The sequence below is a fragment of the Sorex araneus genome, chromosome 10 (genome assembly GCF_027595985.1).
Source record: "Sorex araneus isolate mSorAra2 chromosome 10, mSorAra2.pri, whole genome shotgun sequence".
Lineage (NCBI taxonomy): Eukaryota > Metazoa > Chordata > Mammalia > Eulipotyphla > Soricidae > Sorex > Sorex araneus.
Window position 1 is genome coordinate 60,506,182 of NC_073311.1, and position 25,192 is coordinate 60,531,373.

At 41.7% G+C, this 25,192-nt stretch overlaps 1 protein-coding gene across 3 annotated transcripts in view; it reads left to right on the forward strand.

Moving 5' to 3' along the window:
- The window catches only part of SLCO1C1 (solute carrier organic anion transporter family member 1C1), a 49,294-nt gene that overhangs the window by 3,450 nt on the left and 20,652 nt on the right, over positions 1 to 25,192 (forward strand). For 2 of the 3 annotated variants that reach the window (XM_055118630.1, XM_055118629.1), the window contains exons 2-8: positions 1,463 to 1,621; positions 3,623 to 3,764; positions 12,748 to 12,880; positions 15,845 to 15,966; positions 19,848 to 19,994; positions 21,471 to 21,569; positions 22,904 to 23,149. In XM_055118630.1, coding sequence (XP_054974605.1) covers positions 1,487 to 1,621; positions 3,623 to 3,764; positions 12,748 to 12,880; positions 15,845 to 15,966; positions 19,848 to 19,994; positions 21,471 to 21,569; positions 22,904 to 23,149 — 1,024 coding nt within the window. In that variant the 5' untranslated portion in view covers positions 1,463 to 1,486. Of the gene's footprint in view, positions 1 to 1,462; positions 1,622 to 3,622; positions 3,765 to 12,747; positions 12,881 to 15,844; positions 15,967 to 19,847; positions 19,995 to 21,470; positions 21,570 to 22,903; positions 23,150 to 25,192 lie in introns of those variants that run through there. The other variant, XM_055118632.1, reaches the window with a different exon arrangement.

Here is a 25,192-nt window from a genome sequence, read left to right on the forward strand (position 1 = left end):
CCTAGCATGTGGCCGACTTGGGTTCAATTCCCAGCATCCCATATGGTCCCCTGAGCACTGCCAGGGGTGATTCCTGAGTGCAGAGCCAGGAGTAACCTCTGTGCATTGCCGGGTGTGACCCAAAAAGCAAAATAAATAAATAAATAAATAAATAAATAAATAAATAAATAAATAAAAATTAAGAAATAATGAGAAATTTTATCACCTGATATGATACATCTACTGAGGTTTCTATTTGATTTTTCACTTTGAATTCTGTTTTTTCTAACTTCACTGGGAAGTTAGAAAATTGTATGTCTTCACAGGAAATTGTATGTCTTTAAGGCATCCTATGTGATATCTTGGTACTAGAAAGTTTTAAGTGATAATTTAGGTGGATAAAAGTTCTTATATGTATTAATGTCTGCATTTTAAACTAAACGTTTATTCATTAATTAGGATTGGTTAGGCTTTTATTTAGTACTTGAGCATCTCTAAATTCTATCCAAGGTATTTTCTGGCTTTGTGATATCTTAATGTGATTTTGTTATCAAGGTAATTCTTTGTCAAAAGAAGGTTATTCTTCTAGTTCCTGTCAGAATAATAGACATTCTCTATCAGCAAAGAAGTGCATGAGCCAATAACCCTACGTGTACTAATAAAGAAGTTATGTAATTTTGAGCTCTGCAAGTGTCAGGTACTAAACTACCTGGCTTCCTCAGGGGGTTGTAGCACGGGAGGAGAACAGACAGAGAAGCCTGTGGGCTTGCTTGGGGCTTGGTAAGGACAGGAGAAAATGAAGCACACACAGGAAAGCTATCTTTCTTTCAGGCAAGCCAGAGACAACTTTCATTTGAATGAAACCTAAGCTCGAGTCATAAATCATGCATGCTGCATTCTATTTGTCAAATGAACAGGATACACGAACTGAACCTTTTCTGTTTGGGGCATCTTGGAAGCTTTTCTGCTGGTCTGTGGCAGCCCAATGGGAATCCCGAGGGGAAAGAGACCTTCAATGAGCATTGATCTTTTCTCTCCATTTTTCCTTAAACTGCAGATTTAAAGGTTTTAAGGACTTAATTCTAATGAATCAATATTCAAATGGTTGAGTTCCTCTTCTTCCTTTCCGGCTCACTTTTAGTTAAGCTGGCAAGACCACAAAGTTAGAAAAATTCTGCCTCCTTATTTATTCCAAAGGCAACCTTTAAATTTATTCTTTGCCATAATGGGGCTTCAAGTGGAAGAATTGAGAAGGATCACTGGGCTACAGCATTTCCGTAGTGGAATTAGTTCATCAAATATCCTGGTAGATTTTAATTGAAAAAATTTGCCAAGCTATTGTGGTGAAATCAGGGGCTTCACATCAAACACTGTCTATAGAAACACGCTTACCGTAGGATAAAAAATGTGCATTCAACTGAAGATTTTTGAATAAAATGCTCTTTAAAAAAAAATCTTCTATTTTTAAAATTGACTTTGACAGATCAGAGTGAAGAGCCTTTCCATAATGGACAGTGCATCCAGAGAGAAGATGCAGTTATTTCGTAAAACTTCCGTGCATCCTGCTGAAAGACCTTCCTGCAAATCAGAATATTCCTCCTCCTCCTCCTCTGAGAAACAGCCGTGCTGTGGGGAACTAAAGGTGGGGTAACAAAGAACCGGGTAATATCATTGTATGATGTAGTGAAGACCGGTAATTTGCATTTGCTTAGAATGCTATCCTGGGTGCAGAAACCTGTCTTACCAGGCAGTGAAAGCAAGTGGCCACATCATGTGGGTTAAATGACTACATACTTCTTTTCTGGCTTTAAATGTTTATGATTTTTTTAAAAAAAATTAATTGCTTGGAATTGGAGAATTAGCGCAGCAAGTGAAATCTTGCCTTGATCACAGCAGACCCGGGTTCCATCCCTGACAGCACATGTGGTCTGGCGAGCACCTCCATCTCCTACAGAGGATGCCTGAGCACAGAGTCAGGAGTAAGCCCACCCACTGGAGTGATAGCACAGCAGGTAGGGCGTTTGCCTTGTGCACAGCCAACCTGGGTTTGATTCCTGCATCTCATATGGTCCCCTGAGCACTGTCAGGAGTAATTCCTGAGTGCAGAGTCAGGAGTAACCCCTGAGCATCACTAGATGTGACCCAAAAAAGCAAAAAAAAAAAAAATCATTAAAAAAATCATGTGGGTGAATTGTAAATTGTAAATTAATTTTCTAGGCATTATATCACAGGTTGAGATGGACACATGTCTGTTTTATAATCCTGAAAGAGGAATTTAATTAAAATCATTACAAGAGAATTTTAAAATAAATGCAAATTTGCTGGAGAGACTCAAAAAAAAAAGAAGTAAGCCCACCCAGTATGGCCCCCAAACCAAAATATTTTTAAAAATAAATTAAATAAATGACTTCATGATTACCAGGAAGTATTTGATTGATCTGTTTTATATACTCAGGAACACATAAAATTTTCTCAGGCAAAAACAGTTCTTGAGTGGAAAATGTTGAAGAAGAGCTTCTTTAAGGGATGAAAGAAAGAAAAGGAAAAGGAAAAGAAAATTTGGGAGGAAAAAAAGAATTCTCACATATACTTAGAAATAATCTCTATTTCTTTTTTTTTATCTTTGCATCTTTATTAAAAAACAATGTCCAGGGCCGGAGCGATAGCACAGCGGGTAGGGCGTTTGCCTTGCACGCGGCCGACCCAGGTTCGATCCCCGGCATCCCATATGGTCCCCCGAGCACCGCCAGGAGTAATTCCTGAGTGCAGAGCCAGGAGTAACCCCTGAGCATCGCTGGGTGTGACCCAAAAAGCAAAAAAAAAAAAAAAAAAAAAACAATGTCCATATATACATAGATTCATTTTCATATTTGTTTTTTTTTTTTGAGAGCTGGCAGTAGTTTTATTTATTTTTATTTATTTTTATTTTTTAAATTAATTTATTTATTTTTAATTCGTGAATCACCCTGAGGGCACATTTACAGATTTATACACTTTTGTGCTTATGCTTCCCTCATACAAAGTTCGGGAACCCATCCCTTCACCAGTGCCCATTCTCCACCACCAGTAAACCCAGCATCCCTCCCACCCTCCCCGATCCCATCTCCCCCCACCCCACCCTGCCACTGTGGCAGGGCATTCCCTTCTGTTCTCTCTCTCTAATTAGCTGTTGTGGTTTGCAATAAAGGTGTTGAGTGGCCATTGTGCTCAGTCTCTAGCCCTCATTCAGCCCGCAACTCCCTTCCCCCATATGGCCTTCGACTACATTATAGTTGGTGATCCCTTCTCTGAGTTGCCCTTTCCCGAGAATGTGAGGCCAGCCTCCAAGCCATGGAGTCAACCTCCTGGTACTTATTTCTACAAATAATCTCTATTTCTGAGCGAATCTGCTCTGGGGGATGTAATGAGAGGCTGAAGGAAGTCCGTTGCCGTGAGTGAGTGAGTGCAGCAAACGTGTCTCCTTGCCCTTGACTGGCTGCAGTGACAAGCGTGCCACCTTACTCTTGAATGGGCCTGTCACGTTATTCTTGATGGATTGCAGTGACAGCGTGTTGTGTTGTTCTTGACAGGCACTTTTGTTTAGTGACTTTCCCGTTGCGTGTCAGGCTCAGTCAGACGATGTATGATCTGTCCTATCTTCCAGGTGTTCCTGGGCGCTTTGTCTTTCGTTTACTTTGCCAAAGCTCTGGCAGAAGGTTATTTGAAGAGCACCATCACTCAGATAGAGAGGAGGTTTGATATCCCTTCTTCACTGGTGGGTGTTATCGATGGCAGTTTTGAAATCGGTAGGTATTGTGGAAGCATGATGGGACTTTTGATTTATTTGTGGGAAGAGGGGTCGGGTGGTCCTCAGCAGTGCTCTTAGCAGTGGCCAAGAAGCCAAGTGGTGCTGGCACATGTGTGCCAACCCTTTAGTGATGTCCCTGGCCCCTGTACTATGCCAGGTCTTCTATGCCCTTTTATTTTTTATTTTATTTATTTATTGCTTTTTTGGGTCGCACCTTGGGATGCACAGGGATTACTCCTGGCTGTGCACTCAGGAACCACCCCTGGCGGTGTTCAGGGACGATATGGGATGCTGGGATTCAAACCCGGGTCGGCTACGTGCAAGGCAAACGCCCTACCCGCTGTGCTATCACTCCAGCCCCTTCTATGCCCTTTTAGATGCCATCCTCACAGCACTCCTTCCTGCTAGGCTTGGAAACTATTAACAAAATCTTGTCCAGACAAACTTTTCATGATCTTGTCCCTCAGTAGAGACAATCTGTTCCCTCTAAGCAGACAATAACCCATTACTTACCCCCAGACATTCACTATTACATGAGCTACACGATTCAGAATTCCCCAATTGAATGAGGAGTAAGGGAAAGTAATCGGTGTTTTGAACGGAAAGAATTTTTGGAAATGTCATTACCAAAGTTAGTTATTGTAGAAGCCCAGTGAGCTAAAACTATAAAGATTTTAAAGAGACCTCCCAAAATTCATAACATGGAGTTGAAAAGTTAAACCATTAAAAGAGTTTTCTGCCTACTGGTCTACAAAGAAGAGAAGAGAATGGTAGCAAGCAGACGTTAAGAATTTCACTCTTGGATATCCTAAATGTCAGGTTAGATTGCTTGATTTTTAAAAGTAATTCGCTGTACTCTTCTTAGCATGATTTCTGAGAAGTTGGCTATTTTAATTTTTTTTTTCTACAAGCAATGTGGGCTTTAACCTCTGGATATTTTTGCAGATTTTTCATTATCTTTCATTTCCTATACATTAAGATTAAGTGTTCATGTTCATATAGATTCTATTTGTTGCTCTGAGCCTGCCAGGAGTAACACCTGAGTACTGCCAGTTGTAGCCCCCAAACAAATAAAAACATTCTTCCTTTGCATTAGTATTTCTATCTGTGGTATTTATTTTTTTGTTCTTAGAATTTATGTCCACTTACAATTACATTGCCTGTTTGTTCTCATTGCCTAACTTACTTATTAGAGTACATAGATTCTATTTGTTGTTATGAGATCTGTGGATTAGTGTCTGATATTAATTTGAGAGAAAAAATTGGCTATTATTGTTTCAAATTCCTTTCAAATTCCCATTAGGCATATGTTACACCTGTGTGTGTTTGTGTGTATTTGTGTTGGAAACCTGATCCAGAGTCTTTCAAAACATGTTTTCTACCATAAGCTACATCCCTATTTGTCTATTACACTGTAAGTTTCGTCTTGGACATTTTTTCCTTTTTTAAGTCTTTTTTTTTTCTAAGTTTTATTGGTTTCTAGCAACTTCTATTCTCAGCTCAGAGACTCTTTCCTCTGCTGGGCTCAGTCTAATAAGCCGATCAAAAGTATTCTTTGCTTGGGGGCTAGAGTGATAGTATAGCACGCAGAGAACTTGCCATGCAAGTGGTCGACCTGGGTTTGATCTCAGAGCAGTCCACAGGTTCCCCCTCTGAGCCTGCCAGAGGTGAGTCCTGAGTGCAGAGGCAGGAATAACACCTGAGCACTGCCAGGTGTGTCCCCAAACAAACAAACAAACAAACAAACAAAAGAATTCTTCCTTTGTATTAATATTTCTATCTGTAGCATTTATTTTTTTGTTCTTTCTTCGAATTTCTCTCCAATTACATTGCCTATTTGTTCTTATTGTCTGCCTTGTTTATTCAAGCAGTGTTTCTCAATCTTTTTCAAACTGGTCGGGGACCCAATCTCATATTTTCCTCCCCATTTACTTGATTATCACTTTGAGTCCCTTAGAATATCCTGGTGCCTACACAGGGCCCTAATCTCTCGCTGCCTCCGTCTCAGAAACACTGCTTAGAGCTCAGAATATCTATAGCTGTTTGAAATTTCCAATCTGAGAATCCCAGCATTACTGCTGTTTGCTCCAGGTGCTCTTTCTGTTGTGCTTTCTGTTCAAAAACATTTTTAAAATAAAATACTTTATTTAAACACCATGGGCTGGAGCAATAGCACAGCTTTCTCCTTTCACTCAGCCAACCCGTGTTCAATTCCTCCGCCCCTCTCAGAGAGCCCGGCAAGCTACCGAGAGTATGGAGCCCACACGGCAGAGCCTGGCAAGCTACCCGTGCGTATTGGATATGCCAAAAACAGTAACAATAAGTAAGTCTCTCAATGAGACACATTACTGGTGCCCGCTCGAACAAATAGATGAGCAATGGGATGACAGTGATACAGTGATACAGTGATTTAAACACCGTAGTTTACCCTGTTGTTCACAGTACAGTTATTACAGGATTTCGATATTCCCACCACAGAGTGCCTTTCAGTCCTCCGTTGTTTGCGTTTTCCCAGCTCCTCCACCTTACCCCTTTCGGGGGCACACAATTATTTATTTTATATTATAATTACAAATAAATGGCTGATAAGATTATCAAAAATACTTCAGTAAGAGAAAAATTGGTGAAAATCATTTTATATCTCACCACAGGGTTGTTAAGTCCTTGTCTGAGGATTTACTAAATTATCTGTTGCTAGTTGAGCCATGTGTGTTTTTGTTTGTTAGGCTTATGTGGCTTCTGTGTTATTTTTCCCGTCTAATCTGGTGTGCTCCTGCTGCAATTTCAATATTGTGGGACTTGAATGCAGCCTGGAAGTCCAGACAGTTCAGGATTTGAAGGACTGGGCTGATGAGTTGACATGGCATCAGCCGTGGGAGGTGGCCGTGGCTGCTGGGGTTTCTGGAAGTATGGGGGGCTGGTGTGGGTGCGTGGTGGGCTGCCCACCTGCAGTCTGGGAAGACCCTGGAGATGTCAGCCTGAACACTGAGCCCCTGGAATTTTCTCAGTTTGGTGTCGCTGCAGACTAGTCGTGGAGAGGGAGAGTTGGGTCGTTGTTGTGGCGGCAGAGGTGGGTGTGGCTTGGTGTTGGTGCCAGGGTGTTGGTAGGGCGGGCACTTGGCCCACCCCCCTCCCAAAGGCTCCCCAGAGTTTTCAGCCCAGAGACTGGTCTGTCTTAGTCGTGAGTCAGAAGATTCACGTGTGTGACTCAGCGTAGCAGCAACTGTGGGAGACGGACTCAAAAAGAATTGCATTCACATTCAGGGGGTCTTGTCCATTTTTCTTTTGCACCAAATATTTGAAGGGTCCCAAGGAACTTTAGGAAATAGGGCTTTGGTTCCTATGGTGAGTCGTGGGGAAAGGACACCTATTGTTGTTGTGATTGTTTTCTTTGTCACACTGTCACACTGTCCTCACATTGTTCATCGATTTGCTCGAGCGGGCACCAGCAACGTCTCCATTGTGAGACTTGTTACTGTTTTTGGCATATTGAATACGCCACGGGTAATATGCCAGGCTCTGCGGTGCGGGCGAGATACTCTTGGTAGCTTTTCGGGCTCTTAGAGAGGGACGGAGGAATCGAACCCCTGTTGGCCACGTATAAGGCAAATAAATGCCCTACCCACTATGCTATCACTCCAGTTCCATTTTCTTTGTAAATTTTATTAATTGAGATACTGTGATTTGCAATATTGTTAATGATGGTTTCCCTTGCTCGTAATTCCAACATCACACCATCACCAAGGGGGAGGGTCCCCTGTTTACCTGTCCCTCAGTAGACCTGTCCCTCTGTGACCCTCTTCCTCTTTACCTGTGTTTCTCAGCTGTCAAGCTGCAAAGCTCTGATGCCAGTTTTTCCCTCTTTCCTCCCAGGCCGGACGGAATGGCTACAGTGGATTGGAGTTGGGTGTTCCCAGCCCCCAATTCCCTACACCTGCTTGTCCCCTTGTGGCTTGGTGGCAGAGCGACTTACCAGCCCGAGTTCTTATCAGTACAATCCTCATGCCACCTGCCCTGTGATCCTTGTCCCCACCTCCACCATGAGTATATAACTCTCAGAGTACACCCCGATTTAATGTGTGGGCATTAGGTGAGCAGGTGACCCGCCAGAAAATACAACAACTACAGCCACAAAAAACAAAGGGGGACAAAACCCGCAGGGGAAACCCCAGACTTTTCCATTCTCCTTTGGATTAATTTCTCCTGGGGCCAGGTCAGGCTGAGTCATCTGGTATATTTCAAAGACGTTCCCTTTCTCCCCCCTGTGCAGAACTTACAAAAGCTTTTTTTCCTCCTGTGTTCACCATGAGAATCTTCTCTAGTTCCTGCGGTGAAACAAAACGTTTGGGATTGTTGTTGCTTATTGAGCTTAATGGGATACGATGATACTTCCTGTTTAATTTGACTCGCTCCTACTGGACGGTGGGCATTGTGGAATTTGGAGGTGTTGAACAGCCAGTCCAAAGGTGACCACATACTCCAGGAGCTCTAGAATGATCCTTGGCCCGCACACGTCTCCCAAGGAGGCCCAGAGTTTTCAATCCAAAGACCCAAGCGCCCTTGAACTTCACTGGCGTGGCTTGGCATCTCTTCTGAGACTGGTCCTGTTATTTCTTGCTGTTGCCCTTCCCAGTAGTCTCAGAACTGTGTTAACCAGAAGCAGTGACAAGGGCCTTCTTCATTCATACCTGACCTAAATAAAAATGCTTTAAAATTTTCATCATTTAACAAACTGTAGGCTGTAAACTTTCGTTAACTTGCTCATATTTTTTTCTTATCATAAATGAGTGGTTAATTATATTGACTGTTTTTTTTTGTTTTTTGAGGGGGTCACACCCGGCGATGCACAGGGGTTACTCCTGGCTCTACACTCAGGAATCACCCCTGGTGATGCTAAGGGGACCATATGGGATGCTGGGAATCGAACCCGGGTCGGCCGCATGCAAGGCAAATGCCCTACCCGCTGTGCTATTGCTCCAGCCCCTATATTGACTGTTTTTATACATTGCTTTTATAACTAGGCAATTTTTCTCCTTTCATCAATAAATATAGTCATTTAATAGATATTTGTTTATTATTTGGTATACTCTTATACATCTAGAATCAACTTAGTTGGTCTTTCATTGTTCTTGTCAATTTTTTATTTAAACTTTTAAGTATGTTAAACTTTTAAGATGAGCTCAATAGATTTTCCTTTTTCCCAAACATAGTGTGTAGAGGGAAGGAAGGTGTGGGAGGAAGCATGAGGATGAATCTCTGTTACTTAAAATTTTGGTAAAACGCTTTGCTTCAGGAGGGGGGAAGCTTGGACCATTCTTAGTGGTTCCTGGAGGCTGCTCCAATGATCCTGGAGAGAGCATGTGGTGCTGAGAACTGACCCTGGGTTCTCACATACTAAGCATGCACTCGACTCGTTGAGTATCTCTTTGACTGTAAAACAACCCACCCCATGCCTGTTTTCATTTAGAGGCTAATTTTAGATCTAATTCCATTTATAAAGATCATCTATTACCATTTACTTTCCCTGTATATCTTCTGAGACCCCAACTAGGCTATTTAGTAAAGGAATAAAGATCTTCCCTAGAGGTCATGGATGTAGCTCAGTATTGAACACTTACTTTGCAATTGTCGTTAGAGTCCGGAGTTGACCACCCCTCAAAAACAGAGGACGAAACGATAATGCAAATCACATAGTGAGCTTCATTGCTCCAGCTAGGCGGGGCGCAAGTATCTACCCCACACAGCGGGTTTCAACAAGGATCCCGAGCACTAAATTCAGCAAGTTCTTATACTTTCATTTTAATACATAAGCATTACTCAACAATTTTCATTCTACAGGTATGCATGACTCAACTACTTTCACTAACTATAAAGTACATATCTATTATTTTTCCTCTTGGCTTACATCATCCAGTCCACCTCCTGGCAATTACATTTCAGAGGTCTAACCTCATCCCAGGGACCTAATCTTGGATGATCGTTGGGTTTTCTGCTTTAGCAGTTTTGCAACCCTCCACCCCTATTTACCAGGAATTAGTTTCTCGTTCCTGGAAGAGACCTAGGCCACTCGAAGAGCCTGTCATGAAAGTTCTTCGGCTGAACTGGCCCCAACAATGTGAGGTCTTGGGTTCAATCCTCAGCATAGCATGACTCTTCAAGAACTGCCTTAAGCAACCCTGAACACTGAACCAGGAATAACCCCCTAAATACCACCAGATATGCCCCCCAAAAACAAAATAAAAATTCTGTACATATCACAACTCTGAAATGGTACTATGTAATATGTGGCATTCACATTTGTGTACCACTTATATAGCCTATAAATTTGTGTATTTTACTGTGAAGAGTTGGTGGTATGGGTGTTGCATAGGGGGAGGGGCGGTAGGGTGTGACCTAGAAACTGAAAGTCAACTTTCACTTTATTTTGCTGGATTGACTGTGTCATATTCCTATCACAAATGATGTGATATATCAGATTTCTCCCGAAGTCTTCAGTGATAATTAAGGTTTATTTTTAAATATGAAATTAAGAAAAGCTTTATTCTTCCTGGAGCCACTGCAAATGCCTTTTCTCACTATCACTATTCTCCCCAAGGCTATAAAAATCACTGCTCTTTTTCTGTTTGGTTAAAGCTGGCAATGAGAATAAACAGTAGTAAATTCGATGATTGCTTGCAGATGTAAGGAAATGTACTCTTGCTAGAACACTGGAAACATCAACAACTTCAAAGCAAGGCCACCCATCCACCATCACAATCCGTTGATGACGGCAGGCCTAAGTTCTTTATCTAGCACCATAGTTATTGTAAATGGAATATTCCAAATGCAAATAGTTAAAACTTTAAAGTTCCTGAAATCCCAGGCCCTAAGCAATGTTGGTGAAAACCGTCCAGGAACTACCTCCATCAGTACATTGGAGCCTGTATTAAAATGCAGGTTTCTTGTACCCTTCCCAACCCAGATCTATGGAAACAGAAACTCTGGGGAGCTGCCAAGATTTTGCATATTTTTTGCTTCTGCTTTGCACACACCAACTTCTAGTCATTTTTGTATGCTGCAAAGCACAGGTCTTTCCTTCCTAAAGCATATTTAATCAGTCATCACCACTATCAGCTGAAATCCACATATCAGGAGCTCCTCCATAGACATTTTAGAAAAGCATCATCTCAAACCTCAAAAAAGTAGTCATTTTTAAAAGGTAACTAAGTGCATTTTACGTAGTTTTATAATTTTTGCATTTTTACACATTAATGTTTACATGTTGATGTCTTCCTGAAGCTCTTCATGTGTAGTAGGTTTTGTTTTTAGAGTCTAATCTTTCATAAAAAGTAATTTGAAAGGCTTTCCAGAGAGGTCTAAAAGAGAGAGATTTTTGGAGCCTATATTTGAGTTGGCGATGAGTGTAGCCATTTGCTATTTAAGAAAACCACAAAAAAGAATATTCATAAGAAAATCACATTCACACCCTCTATGCCTTCATAACAATAGCGGTAATAATTTTCTGTGCATGTATGATTAATCATAAAGTCTTGCTGTAAAAGTGCCCTGTCAGAATCTTTACATCTAGAGATCAGAGTAATAGCATAGCAGGCAGGGCACTTGCCTGGCACGGGGGTTCAATCTCCCCACCCCATAGGGTCCCTTGTGGCCCTCAAAGAGTGATCCCTTAGTTCACTTCTGGGTGTGGCCCAACCCCTTCCTTCCAAAAAACAAATCTCTACATTTAAATCATTCAACTTAAGAATTGTGATTTGTTGGCAATACCAAAGTTTAGTTCAGCACTGGAGCCATAGGACAGTGGGTAAGGTGTTTGCCTAGAACATGGCTGTCTCGGGGTCCTTTGCAGTACCCCATACGGTCCCCTGAGACTGCCAGGATTCATTTCTGAGTGTGGAGCCAAAAATAAGGCATGAGCACCACCAGGAGTGCCCCCACCCAAATTTTAGTCCATTATATATTATTATATATAAAATATGTAATAATTAAATGATGAGAAAAAAAGAAATTATATGAAGCAAGTAAAAAAGTATTTAAAAAAATTATAAAGCATAAATATAAGTCTTGTTTGATTTTAATTTAAAACAAATACTGAAATAACTGGATGAGAAAAAGTCCAAAAGATTTATATTATCGTGTCAATAGTAGTTATGAATCTCAGGTAGACATGAGATCTTTATTTTCTTGTTCCGTCTATTTTCTTGTTCCATCTATAGTTCTAGTTTTTCATATCACTGTATCACTGTCATCCCATTTATCGAAGATTTGCTCGAGTGGGCCCATAAGGTCTCCATTAGTCCTATCCCTAAGAGTTTAGCAGCCTCTCTTTACTTGTCCTTCCTAACGGTGCCACATTGGAGGCTCTTTCCGGTGAGGGGAATGAGACCCACCATTGTTACTGTTTTTGGCATATGAATACACCACGGGGAGCTTGCCAGGCTTTGCCATGTAGATGAGATACTCTAGGTAGCTTGCTGGGCTCTCTGAGAGGGGTGGAGGAATCGAACTTGGGTCAGCTGCGTGTAAGGCAAATGCCCTACCCGCTATGCTATCGCTCCAGCCCCTCCATTACAATACTTTGATAAAAGTGATTTAAAAGAGACAAAGTCTGAAGACAGTTTCACCAGCTTTTGCAGTGTAAAAAAGAAAGATGGGAAAGACACCAGGGAGATGATTTAATCAAGACAAAAATGTCTCATCATACCTATGGAGCTATCCATTCACTTACTTTTACTCTCTTAATTATGCTGATGACCTTTAAAAGTCCTCTCATTCAGCGTGTCTCAGACTTTCCATTGTGGGCGCCTTTCTGACCATTTTCCATCCCGCGTGCCCCCCATCCTACCCGCTGTCCCCCAAGTCTTCTGCTGTGCACCCCTGTATTTATGAGATTTTCACCTGTGGCCCTTTTGGAATATACTGTTCCCGGGAACGCCGTTGGGACATGCTGCGCTGACTTGCGAACATGTGCTCTCTCTCCCAAGGGAACCTCTTGGTGATAACCTTTGTCAGCTACTTCGGAGCCAGACTTCACAGGCCAAAACTCATCGGTGGAGGCTGCCTGGTCATGGGTGTCGGAACAGTGCTGGTCGCCCTGCCCCAGTTCTTCATGGAACAGTGAGTTTGAGCCGTGCCCTGGCCTCGCCTTAACAGCAGCGTTTCTCCTGTATTCAGAGAATTCATTGCTCCCATTGAAGAGAACAACACGCGGCTTAGCTGGTGATCCTTTATGTTCTGTTAATTCTCCGGGGATGAAATTGCAGCGCCCTCACAGTGCCGCTTATGGTTTAATCATCTGTGAAAATGATTGCTGTGCTACTCTGCATTGATGTCAGCAGGATTAAAGAGACATTTTGAGAAAAGTGGCCCAATCTGGCAGGTTTTAAAAAAAATTTTTTTTGTTATTTTTGTAAAGTTGTTCACAATAATTCATTACATTCAATATTCCAACACCAATCCTGACACCATTACACCATCCTACCACCATTATTTCAAATTTTCCCACCACCACCACCCAAACCTGCATCCAAAGCACGTACTAAATAAGTTATTTTGTACTGCTTGTTATATGAATAATTCACTAAAAATGATCCCAAAAAGTTTCCTTAGAGGAAAGTGTGTGAAGATTGTTGTATCTCAACCTCGAGCCATTATAGTATTGTATAGTGCTGTATATACAACGTATATGAGGTTTATAGTGCTATATATACAATATATATACAATTCATATACATATATGAAAGCTGGGAGGCAACTTAGGAGGCTAGTATAGATTTTCATGCATCAGAATCAATACTCTTTCAGTCAGGTTTGAATCCAGGTCAAAACTCAAGTTCCCAGTGAAAAACATTTATATATTTGTCTTTATTCATTTTTTTCCTTGTGCCTTTACTCATCAGAGCCAATACAGACCTCTACCATCTCAGTAGCTCCCATTTTCTAAGAACATTGAAGTTTAAAAAGGTTAATTAATTTTTCTAGTGTGCACTATAATAATTACTGAAAACAGTGGCACTTACATAAAAGACCATTTATCAAAAGCCTAAATATCAGGTCTTCAGTGTTTATCTTTTGATAAATTGAATTAGTAAAGTGAAAATAATTAAAAGTTTGCAAAATACCACATAACTGTTGACATTTTCTCGGAGTCTGAGGCATTATAAACAGGCCCTGATATCCCTAGAATTATTATTAAAAATAGAAAAAAATGTAGTAATATTTATCATAATGTCAATACTAAATGTTCTGTGTATGTCCCTAAGAATTGAAGAACAGAGTGCAGCGAGTAAGGGTATTGCTTTGAATGTGGCTGACCCAGGTTCAATATCCTGGGAACCCAGTAGCACAAAAAGTTATCAATATCCTGGGAACCCAGCACCACAAAAAGTTATCCCCAAGCATGAAACTAGGGATAAGCCTTGAGTACCACCTGGTGTGCACCCTCTCCAAAAAAACCCCACTAAAACCCAGTACCCTCACCAAGTGATTCTTAACCTATTTTATTAGGGAGCCATTTGATGAAAATGACAAAATTCCAAGTTTCTTTCCTAAGTCATATATTAAAATGTTGTTTCTCAGTACTTTCAAGCATAGGTTATGCAAAGAAAAGATAGAGTCACCAATCATCAACTTGGATACTCTAATAGCACTGTAGCACTGCCGTCCCATGGTTCATCAATTTGCTCAAGCAGGCACCAGTAACGTCTCCATTGTGAGACTTGTTGTTAATTGCTTTTGGCATATCAAATATGCCACGGGTAGCTTGCCAGGCTTTGCCGTGCGGGCGAGATACTCTCAGTAGCTTGCCAGGCTCTCTGAGAGGGACAGAGGACTTGAACCAGGGTCGGCCACATGCAAGGCAAACGCCCTACCTGCTGTGCCAATAACTCAATACATTTTTCCTTTACTAGGCTGCATAAGTGGATTTTGATTACCAATGTTCCAAATACACTACTATAGTTACTAACCTTCAGTCACACATATCTAAAATAAATCCCCCCCCCCCAAGATTAAGGACAATGCCGTGAAGTTCTTTTATCAGATACCTCAGAAATTTGTTCATGAGAAATCATTTGAGTGGGAGCACCCAGCTTGGGATAATAAAGAGACTGTTAACAATCTTATCATTAAGCACAGACTCTTCCACCTAGTTGTGACTGTAACCTTATAAAAAGAAGGAAGAGTAGCACTAGAAATTGATGAATTGTCCAGACAAATAGGACACACTATGCCTACATCTGCATTTAGTTATTCTACTAAATCCACAAATCTTTACATGTGTTAATAGCCGGGTGCAAATTGTTTAATCATTGTTTTTCTTCTTAACCAGAGAGCCATAACTATCTCCTGTTGGATACATTTTTATCAGAAGGATAGGTGACTGTCGCTCTCTCCTACAAAAGGAATCTCTACACATAATTCTTATTTTTTTTGACTACTCTAGGATAATGTCAGCTTCAGATATGGTGCAAGACCTAAGAACCTGACCTCTGCTTGTCACTTTAGCAAACTACTGTTCAATGCTGTTTTGGTTTAGTTCTCCAACCCAGGATCATGAAAAACTTAGTTAGAACCCTATTTTTATTTTTATCTTTAAATAAAGACATAAGCCACAACAGTTGATATCATTCTAGAGTTGGAATTGATTAGAAAACAAAGCTCCAATATTAAAATCAATTTAGTTTCAAAATTAATTTTTTATGTGAAAATTGTTAAATCTCACCATGGGATTCTTAAGTCCTTATCTAGAGATTTACTAACTGTTCCTAGTTGAGCCTTCTGTGTTATTTGTTTTGATTGTTGAGTTTTATTAGCTTAGTTGTCACTTTCCCATCTAATCCAGTGTTTTTGATGCCACTGAATTTCAATATTGAGAAATTTGGAAATGTCATACACCCCCATATACAGCTCTGTAGTCCTGAGACTTCAGTTTCTATCGTCTGGGTCAATGAGTTGACCTGGTGAGGGCTGTGGGAGGTGGGCGGGGCACTTACGACCCTAATTAGTGAGTATCAGGTATGCATGTATCCAGCATGATGTTACGAGAGCCTGTAGTGAAAAAAAAACCATTCTTTTATACAGGTACAGATATGAAACCTATTCTTTCTCCAACTCAACCTTCAACCTATCTCCGTGCCTCTCAGCGTCCAACCCGGAATTGCCAATCTCAGTTGTGGAAAAGTCACAATCCCAAAAACATAATGGTAAAAGTATTTTGTTGTACTTGATTGATACAAACTTTATATTTCAGATGTGCTTTCATCCGAACAAAATAGCCAGCACGAATTTTGCTAATACAAGCTTTACATTTCACCTGGGACTCAGTCCCATAAAAATGCAAGCACAGAAAGCAATACATGCTGAGATCCTAAGGAGACAGGCAGTCAACCGAATCTTCTAGAAAAAGGGAGCCTCACTTACTGATGACCAAGGGAGCCTACAATGACTCCAAATGAAAACGACCATGAACGTGTGGTAGGACCTACTGGCATGCTCAAATTCCAGCGTGACTCAACTATGAGCAAAATACCATTTTATCCAGAAGTCTGTTAATTGGGGGTGTCAGAAGGGGGCTCCCAAGCAGAGCACAGGGAATGTAGGGGCCACTCACTCCTGGCACCATTTGGCTAGCCAAGTGGGCATTCCAGTGTAAGCCCAAGGATGTGGTGCTGCTCAAGCCATGGGGCGGGGGATGGGGGAAAGGGAAGGAGAGGCTGTGCTGAAGACCATCAGACCACTGATAATATTGGGGGACTTCCAGTACTATGTAAACACACAAAAAAGAAAGGGGGCACCACACCGAGCACAGAGCAGCGGCACTCTATCTCTCCCGCCCCCCGAGTTCTGTAGTCTCCAGCCACTTCCCCCCATCCCCCCAAGGAGGTTGATGGCGATGATGAGGCATTAGAAGGAAGGAACGAGGGCCAGGCTGGTTGGTCTCAGCTGCAGTTTATTCCATTCCCATCTCCATTCTCCTCTGATTCTCCTCCTGCTTCTTCTTCCCCCATGCTACTTCATTCTCCTTCTCCTCTGGATCTGGATCTCAATCTGGCTTCTCCAGATCTGGCAGTGGGACTGGCCCCCAGCCCACTCTCACAGCCTAGTTAAATCCCCCAGCATGAGGGGTTGGGACTTACACATAGGTGTGGTCACAATCAATAGGGGTAAAGTTCTTTCCCTCAGGGGATGCTTCTTCTAGGACAGATTCTCTTTCAGCAGGACGACCCACCCAAAGGCAGATTTCCCTTGGGTGTGTTTCTCCTCTCCTTGTCCAACAAACATATAAGCATTGATAATATGAATCATTTTGTATGGACATAGCAAGAGATGCATTAAGCTTATAGAATTGCTCTCTTGGGGTCACATCGATCTCAGACTACAGTGCTCAGGCCAGATTAGTCTTTCCTATCCCTAGCAGGGCCTTAGTCTCGTCATTACTTTTGGATCATGACAGCATTTGTCCATGACCAAGCTCTTAACATATAGTTGAGCATTAGGCACTTTGGCCAGGCCCATCTCGATGCCAGGGTAGCACACAACTCACCGCTTGCCCTGGGTCCGTCCCATCCCTCATAGGGACCCTGATTTTAGGGTTGCTAGGAAGTAAGGGTAGCTGAGGCTTAAGTCAAGAAAGCAGATGCCCAGGAGTGAATAATATTCAAAGCCAATTAAATCCCACGTTACAAAAGCATATTAACAACTGTCTTTCTTTGTGCATACAAAAAGGACATTGCTTTAAAGTAAACTATTCAAAAGACACGAGGAGAGGAGCAAGGCAGTATTAACTTACAATACATGTTCATTGTCCTAGGAAGGTCTGACTTTACAAATTAACAGTCTGATTAGGGGGAAAAGCTGATTAACTGGTTGGGGAAGAGAGCATAGAGAAGTGGTTACAGATAGACAAAGGGATGGGAGTGACTCGGGACCACTTTGATGGGTGTGACCCGATAAACCTAAGCTCCTTGAGGCAAGGAGAACAGGACATACCAATGTTGTCTTAAAATGTTTAGAGATTATTACCAGATAAACCCAAACTCTTTGTGACAAGAGAGAAAGGACAAACCAATGACATCCTACACAGTACCACACTCAAAGTCTTGCTGAAGTTTCTGTGGTTGCAGGGATGCATCCAAAGCCCTGTACTACCTCCCTAGTGCTCAATTCAGCTTCTATGCTCAGCTCGTTTCATTAGAACATCAAAGACTCCATCTCACCCAGTGTAGCTCTAACTGTCACCCTGTTTCCCAAGGCTTGCTTACATCCCAGGGAGCTCACGTACAAGCAAAAGGGCTATGGGAAGGAGCTCTCGGTGTTTATTGCAGTTCCCTGGCAAGTTCAGTACGTGAAATCCCTCTGGCCACCATGTCGCCTTGATGTGCTCTTACATGCAAGCCCAGCTCCTTTCTCTGAAAAGAGCATCTCAGCCATCTGAAAATAATTCTATTCCCCATCCCAGAGAGGATCTAGGAAATTTGGCTACGAGTGTGCAGAGTCCTATTGTGGTGGCTATACCACCCAGGAATACTCTTTGTGATCCCCCCAGAGACTGGGGCATCTTCTCTGTTGTTTTGTTCTAGAGCCCAGTGCAGGAGGGGGTAAGTATAACGCCACCATTTCCTTTACTTGGCCAAGGCAGCAGTAGGTTAAAGTGCTCAGGGAGGCCACACTGATATCCACAGCCATTTGCCCTGTCTTCAAGATGCTGTGTTGGCAGGAGCTGAAATCCCCTCCTCTCCTGAGCTGTGCACCGTTCTATGCCCAACACTTCCTCTGAACACTCACAATCCCACTACCTAGCCTGGGGACTGGCCTTGTATCAGTTAGTGCAAGAGCCACTTTAACACTTGCTGTCCATTGAAACCCTTTATAGGGGTCGTATCTAGTGCTCACGCCCAGAGGTGCTGGGAGCACCAGGGTCACACCCAAAGATGTTTAGGGGGTCACGTGGTACTGGGACTCACACTCAGATCCTTGTATCTCGTGGGCATGTGCTCTCCCACCTCATGCAAATATACCATCACACATTTCACCTCCACCAACCCCCGTCTTATCAATAGTGCTTTCTTTTCAAACGTCTATTTCCTGGACCAGGAATACTAGAGATCTGGTCAGTTGGTGAATATTCAGGCTGGAATTGACACAAGGGTATATTTTTATCAAAGGAATTCAGATCCTATTTTTGGGAGTGGACTAGATATGCAGAAAATAAAAATAAAAATAATCTGAAGTCATTTGAGAACACCTCTAGAAAGGCAACATTGGGCCCGGATGCCAGAGGAATTTTCTTTGTGGGATGATATGAGTCAGCCTACAAACATGATCTCCCCAGTACCTCAGGTGACCAGCCCATGGGTTTCCAAAAATCACTCAAAGGGTTACTAGCAGGTGAAAATACCTCTATATCATAGTACTGTCTGGAGATTTTGGTTCTTAAGTGCCTATAAATCCTTTTGAAAAATCACTGGTCTTCAATTTGGCTCTAAAAGATACCATCAATGGGTTTTATGTTGAAATAGTCATACTGCTAAGCACTGGCGTTAAAACTCTTTACACAGTTTTGTTTCCTGGGAGAGTCCCGACACTGGTAACTCATCATCAGTTATAACTTTGGGAAATGGTGGAAGTTGAAATATCACCTAGATAAAAATTTGAATCTCAGATTAAAACTAGATCAGTGAAAGAATTAAAAGTCATCCCTGCTGAAAAAGAAAACAGTGTAAAAATTAAGGTGAGTTAAGACTTTAGCAAAATTTTGTTTCCTTCCAGATAGGCTGCTGGATGATATTGGTGTGTAGGAGTTCAGTGAACCCAGTTTAAATAAGAAATAAAAGCAAAGAGAGAAAAGACTATGTAAAAAAAAGGAAAGAAGAGAGGCTCAGAGTCTAATCTAAGAGACCATGGTGGGGATTTGTATTCCCCAAAATAGTGAACTATAAATTATTTTCACCCTCCAACTCAAATGTGTTAGGTTCATGTCAAGTTTCACTCTGCACTCAAATCCAGTTTGAGAATTAATAGAAATTCAGAATAAATAGTTAACTTGGTGTTGATCTGATTTCAGTACTTCTGTTTTCTTTTCCAGAATGTGAGGCTGACGCCAGTTCCTCCATGTGGGTGTATGTTTTCCTGGGGAACCTCCTTCGAGGAATAGGGGAATCTCCCATACAGCCCCTGGGCATCGCCTACCTGGACGATTTTGCCAGTGAAGACAGTGCCGCTTTCTACATTGGTAAGGCACACCTCATGCATTGTCCTGGGACCTGGGTTTCTGGTTTTCGCCATCCTAAACTAGACAGGGCCTGGAGGGTTTTACGTTCCTTTATTCAATTCACGTCTTTCTAAGGTCTTCACTGAGAATTTATCAAAGAAAAGATTTCACGTATATGGACCTATTTCATTCAGCAAAGAATAGTAGATTGCAATAATATAACAATGAGCCGAACTTTAGGGATGTTTGAGCTGGAACGAGTGTCTTTATGGACTTCAGATTTCAAAGTTGTTTTTACTGAGCTCACAGTATTGATGAAAAATATGGGGATTGCATTTTTTTTAAATGTTTCTAAGGATGGGTAAATGCATTTCTTATTTGGAAGTTCCGGGATTCTATTCCAGGCAACACACACACACACACACACACACACACACACACACACACACACACACACACACACCTGGAACCCTAGAAACTGTTATTTATCTAATAAACCCTGATTACCTGGAATCCCAAAAGCAAATAAAATAGATTTTTCTAAGAAAATATTAACCAATAAGTGGATCAGAGAGAGCCCAGTAGGCTGAGTACATGCATTGCCTATTGGGGACCCAGGGTCAATTCTTAGCACAGCGTGGTTAACCAAGCACCCAGGAGCACAGAGCCTGGAGTAACCCCTGGCCACCACAGGTTGTGGCCAAAAATACAATATTGAACAAATTTTTAATGTGGAGGACAAAAATTAAGGCCTAGACTATTCCAAGTCTTAAATGAATGCCAATGAATGTAGCTGGAGTCCCAAAGACCAAAATGGAGCAAATGACAAGGCTTCGACCTTTTGGGTTAGTAATGACATTTCTGGGCAATTTGTTCCACCTTCTTTGTTCTGCTATAGCTGACCAGGCTGGTTTCAAGTCTCAGAGAGCACCTGTCTCTGCCCTCAAGTCTCACTTCCTGCATGGCTGCCCCCAATTTGATATCTAACCAATCATAAAAATGTTTTGAAATACTAGCAAGGGTTGGGGGAAGAGAGCACCAAAGGTTCATAGCTTCACCTACAGTGGCTGCAGGTTTGATTCCTCAAACACCACAGGGAGAGACCACCCCTAAAAATAGTTTGTTTCTGATTTTTAGCAATACATAGAACCTAATTTTAGAGAGTAACATTATTGTTGTTTTTATTTGTGTGTACATGTGCCTTAATGCCTGGCCTTGAATCCATAACCTCATCCTAGAGAGCAAATTCTATTCTGTTTTCGGAAACATACTTCTTTAGCGTGTTGGTTTGACTTTCTGACTGAGGTAAAGGATGCTTGAGAAGTGTTTCTTCTTCTAAAATGAAAAGGATTGATTTCTGGATTCAATGAGGTTAGAACACTGATATATTAAAACCCCTTGAGTAAAGAGTTTAACTGTTGCAGCTAACAGGATCACATTCAGACTTCTTGTTAAAATTATTCATTTATAAAAGCAATGTCATTTTTTTTCATGCAGGATGTGTGCAGACGGTTGCAATTATAGGACCAATCTTTGGCTTCCTGTTAGGCTCATTATGTGCCAAACTGTATGTTGACATTGGCTTTGTAAACCTAGGTAAGGAAATGTGTTTTTATTTGTTCACTTGTTTTCGTTGTTATTAATTAATGGGATGCTGTAGAAAGTATCAAATTCCTATTTTTAAAATAAGCATTCATTACAAAGGTTGGCAAAACCTGCCATTGGATAAAGCAGAATTAATGGGACATTTTGAAGCTCAAGATTCAAACTTTAGAGGAAGTAAAGAGGTGGATGGGTAGGGGAAGGAACCACAACATCAAATAAGTTTAATAAAAACTTATTGAGGCTTTTTTTCACTCTGGGGAGGTCGAGTTTGCTCTTGAACACATAATGCCCTTTCTCTTACCCTCAGATTTCTCTAAATTTCTTTAAATAAAACTCCTTTGCTTCACAAAAAAAGAAAAAGTTTATTAACTTAGAAAAAATAACATCAAACATTTTATTCTAACATGAAAATAATCATGTGAAAACTATTAATAAAGCAATACTACATGTCGATAAATGGAGTATGAAAAGTAGTCAAGAATTAAAACTGGATGATCTGGGGCTTTTTATTCAGTTGTATTCTTTTTTCACTTCTTATTTGCTAGTTCCAACACATTCCAATGTAATTAGGACTGCAAATTGTGGCTACTTATTGGTTTCAGGCATATTAGTATTTATTATAGTCCCATTAGCTGATCATTTATTTGAGAACTTGAGAGAAAGGTCAAGCGCGTAAAGTATTCTGACCACCAAAATTCCCTTCTTTGTTGCACAAATCTTTCCTTAGGTCAGACATGTTATAGGAATGGTAGCTTTCCTTTCTCAATAGCTCATTATATAAGGATAAACAAGGAAGAGAAGATTTGCTATTTCATAGCTAATTTTTTTCTTTCTCTGCTTGTGGCCCCTTCTAGTATTTTACTGTATCCCTGTCATCCCATTGTTATTCATCGATTGACTCGAGCGGGCACCAGTAACATCTCCATTCATCCCAGCCCTGAGATTTTAGCAGCCTCTCCTTACTCATCTTTCCCAACAATTGGAGTCTCTTTTATTAGGGCCAGGGGAATGAGACCTGTTATTGTTATTGTTTTGGGCATATCAAATACGTCACAGGGAGCTTGCCAGGCTCTGCCATGCAGCTTCTAGTATTTAGACTATATAAATATAAGGAACAAAAGAAGAAACCATTATGCTCCAGAAACCCCCTCTTTTCTTCAGAAGGCAAGACAATAATAAATGCTCAGATCAGAGAATGTTACTGTGAGGGAATTCTTGGGTATTTTTATAATGTGATAGAGCAAATGCAAAGGTATTTTTTCAAGCCTTACTTTAAGACACTAGTTTTGCTGTAAATTCTGGTTCACCATCATCTCTCCTTTCAGACCACATAACCATTACGCCAAAGGACCCACAGTGGGTAGGTGCCTGGTGGCTGGGGTATATAATAGCAGGAATCCTGAGTCTTCTGGCAGCAGTGCCCTTCTGGTGCTTACCGAAGAGTCTACCCAGACCTCGAAGTCGAGAAGGTTCCAGTTCCTCCTCTGAGAAATCCAAATTTATTATGAATGATGACACTGATTTTCAAGCACCTCAAGAAGAAAGAACAAAAATAATGGAAATGGTAAGAGGTAAGTCAGCTTCTCCTTGATTTTGAAGCACTTTTTTTTTCATTCTTTTATTGATTCACCATGTGGAAAGTTACAAAGCTTTCAGGTTTAAGTCTCAGTTATACAATGCTCAAACACCCATCCCTTCACCAGTGCACATATTCCACCAACAAGAATCACGATATACCTCCCCCCTCCCCCCCACCTCCCCAGCCACCCACCCCACATGTGTAACTGGTAAATTTCATTTTACTTTCACTTTACTTTGATTACATTCAATATTTAAACAAAAAAATTCACTATTATTGATTTGGAGTTTCTCCCCCCTAAAGTCGATCTGCTAAAAAGAAAGCATTTGGTAATTTGTTTTCCATTGAAGCACTTTTTTTTTTTCCTGTTGAGCCTTTTAAAAACGCGAGGAATAATAACCCTATCTTCCTCTCAGTGTTTAGGAGAAGTTGAAAAGGAATGTGAGTGATAGTACAGATGGGTAAGCTGCTTACCTTGCATGCAGCTGACCTGGCTTGCTCACTGGCACTGCCTATGGGCTCCTATGCCTTGCCAGGAGTGATGCCTTAGCACAGAGCTAGGACTAAACCCTGAGTACTGCTGCAGTGGCCCCCCACTCCTCCCAATAAATGAATGAAATGACGTCACTCTGTAGAAAAAGAAAAGGTTAGAAGCTATCCAGGAAGCAAATGTGGAGAACGGTGATGAAAGTCCACCGGGTGGAGATTGGAGACAGAAGAGTCAGCCCTTTAACCGGAAACTGGAGCACATGCGCAGCGCCTTCTTCTCTGAGATCTCCACCCTGTGGTTGCCCCCACCCAGGGTGGCTGCCTGATCAACCTGGCTGGGAGGGGAGCGACTCCTCAGGACTCTGTGGCCTTGGCAGGGATGAGAACCACCCCTTTGAGAATTGTGCACTAGTGTACTTTCCCTCCAGGGAATGGAGAAGTGAGCAAGGCACAGGCAAAATGCCAGCTATGCCTTGCTAAGGTCCCTCCCCATGGAACAGGGTGGCCAGAGAAAAGATTCCCCTTCCTTACCCCTTCCCCAGTAAGCAAGATTTATATGTTTAGAAAATTTTTCACATTTTTTAATTTTTTTAAAGTTATTTTTTATTTATTTAAACACAATATTTTTCATAATAGAGTTGTTATTGGCTTTTGATGCTGTCATTTATCCAACACCAATCCACCACCTGAATGACCTTCCTTCCACCATTATCCCATTTTTCCAACCACCCCCAAAGTCTATCCCCTTAGCAGGCATACAATAATTTTTTATGTTGCTGTTACAAGCAAATGGCTAAAATAATTATAAAATATAATTCAGTGAGAGAAAATTTATAAAAATTGTTCTATGTCACCACTGAGGTTGTCGAGTCTTTGCCTGAGGCTTTCCTAAGCTGTTTGCCACGAGTGGAGCCTTCTGTGTAATTGCCTTTGTTTGTTGAGTATCGCTGGCTTCTGCATTACTTCCTCATCTAATCTGGTGTGCTCCAACTGGAATTTCAATACTGTGGAATTTCGGGGAGTCATGCAGCCGTATATGCAGCCACGCAGTCCATAAACTTCAGGGTTTGTAGAACTCGGATGAATCTGCAGGGATTCTTGGTGAAACCATGGCGTTAGGCTGTTGGCCCAGTAGCAGCAGTGGTCTCGGGTGTGGCTGCCAGGGCTGTGACTGGGCGGAGACTCACCCTGCCTCCCTCCTGAGGGCACCCCAGGGTTTCCAGCCAAGAGGATCGCCATGTCCCTGAATTGCAGCTCCTCGCTTTGCACCTCCTCAGAGATTTAGTTCATGAATCAGAAGAGCAGAGCTGGTGGGTGAGTTGGCATGGTGCTACTCTCAATCTCCACAATCCTAAGCATTTGGCTGCAGCGTAGGAAGAAGGGAGAAGGCGAAAATAAACTTCTCACACGAAAGAACTGAACAGAATTTTCCCTGTTCCATTCCCTGTGAGCGGGATTCAAGTCTGAAAAAAAAAAAAAAAAGAGACTGGGGTTCTGGAGTTCCAGGCCCAGGCTGCTCAGCTCCTGTTTGTCTTGTAGCCGTATC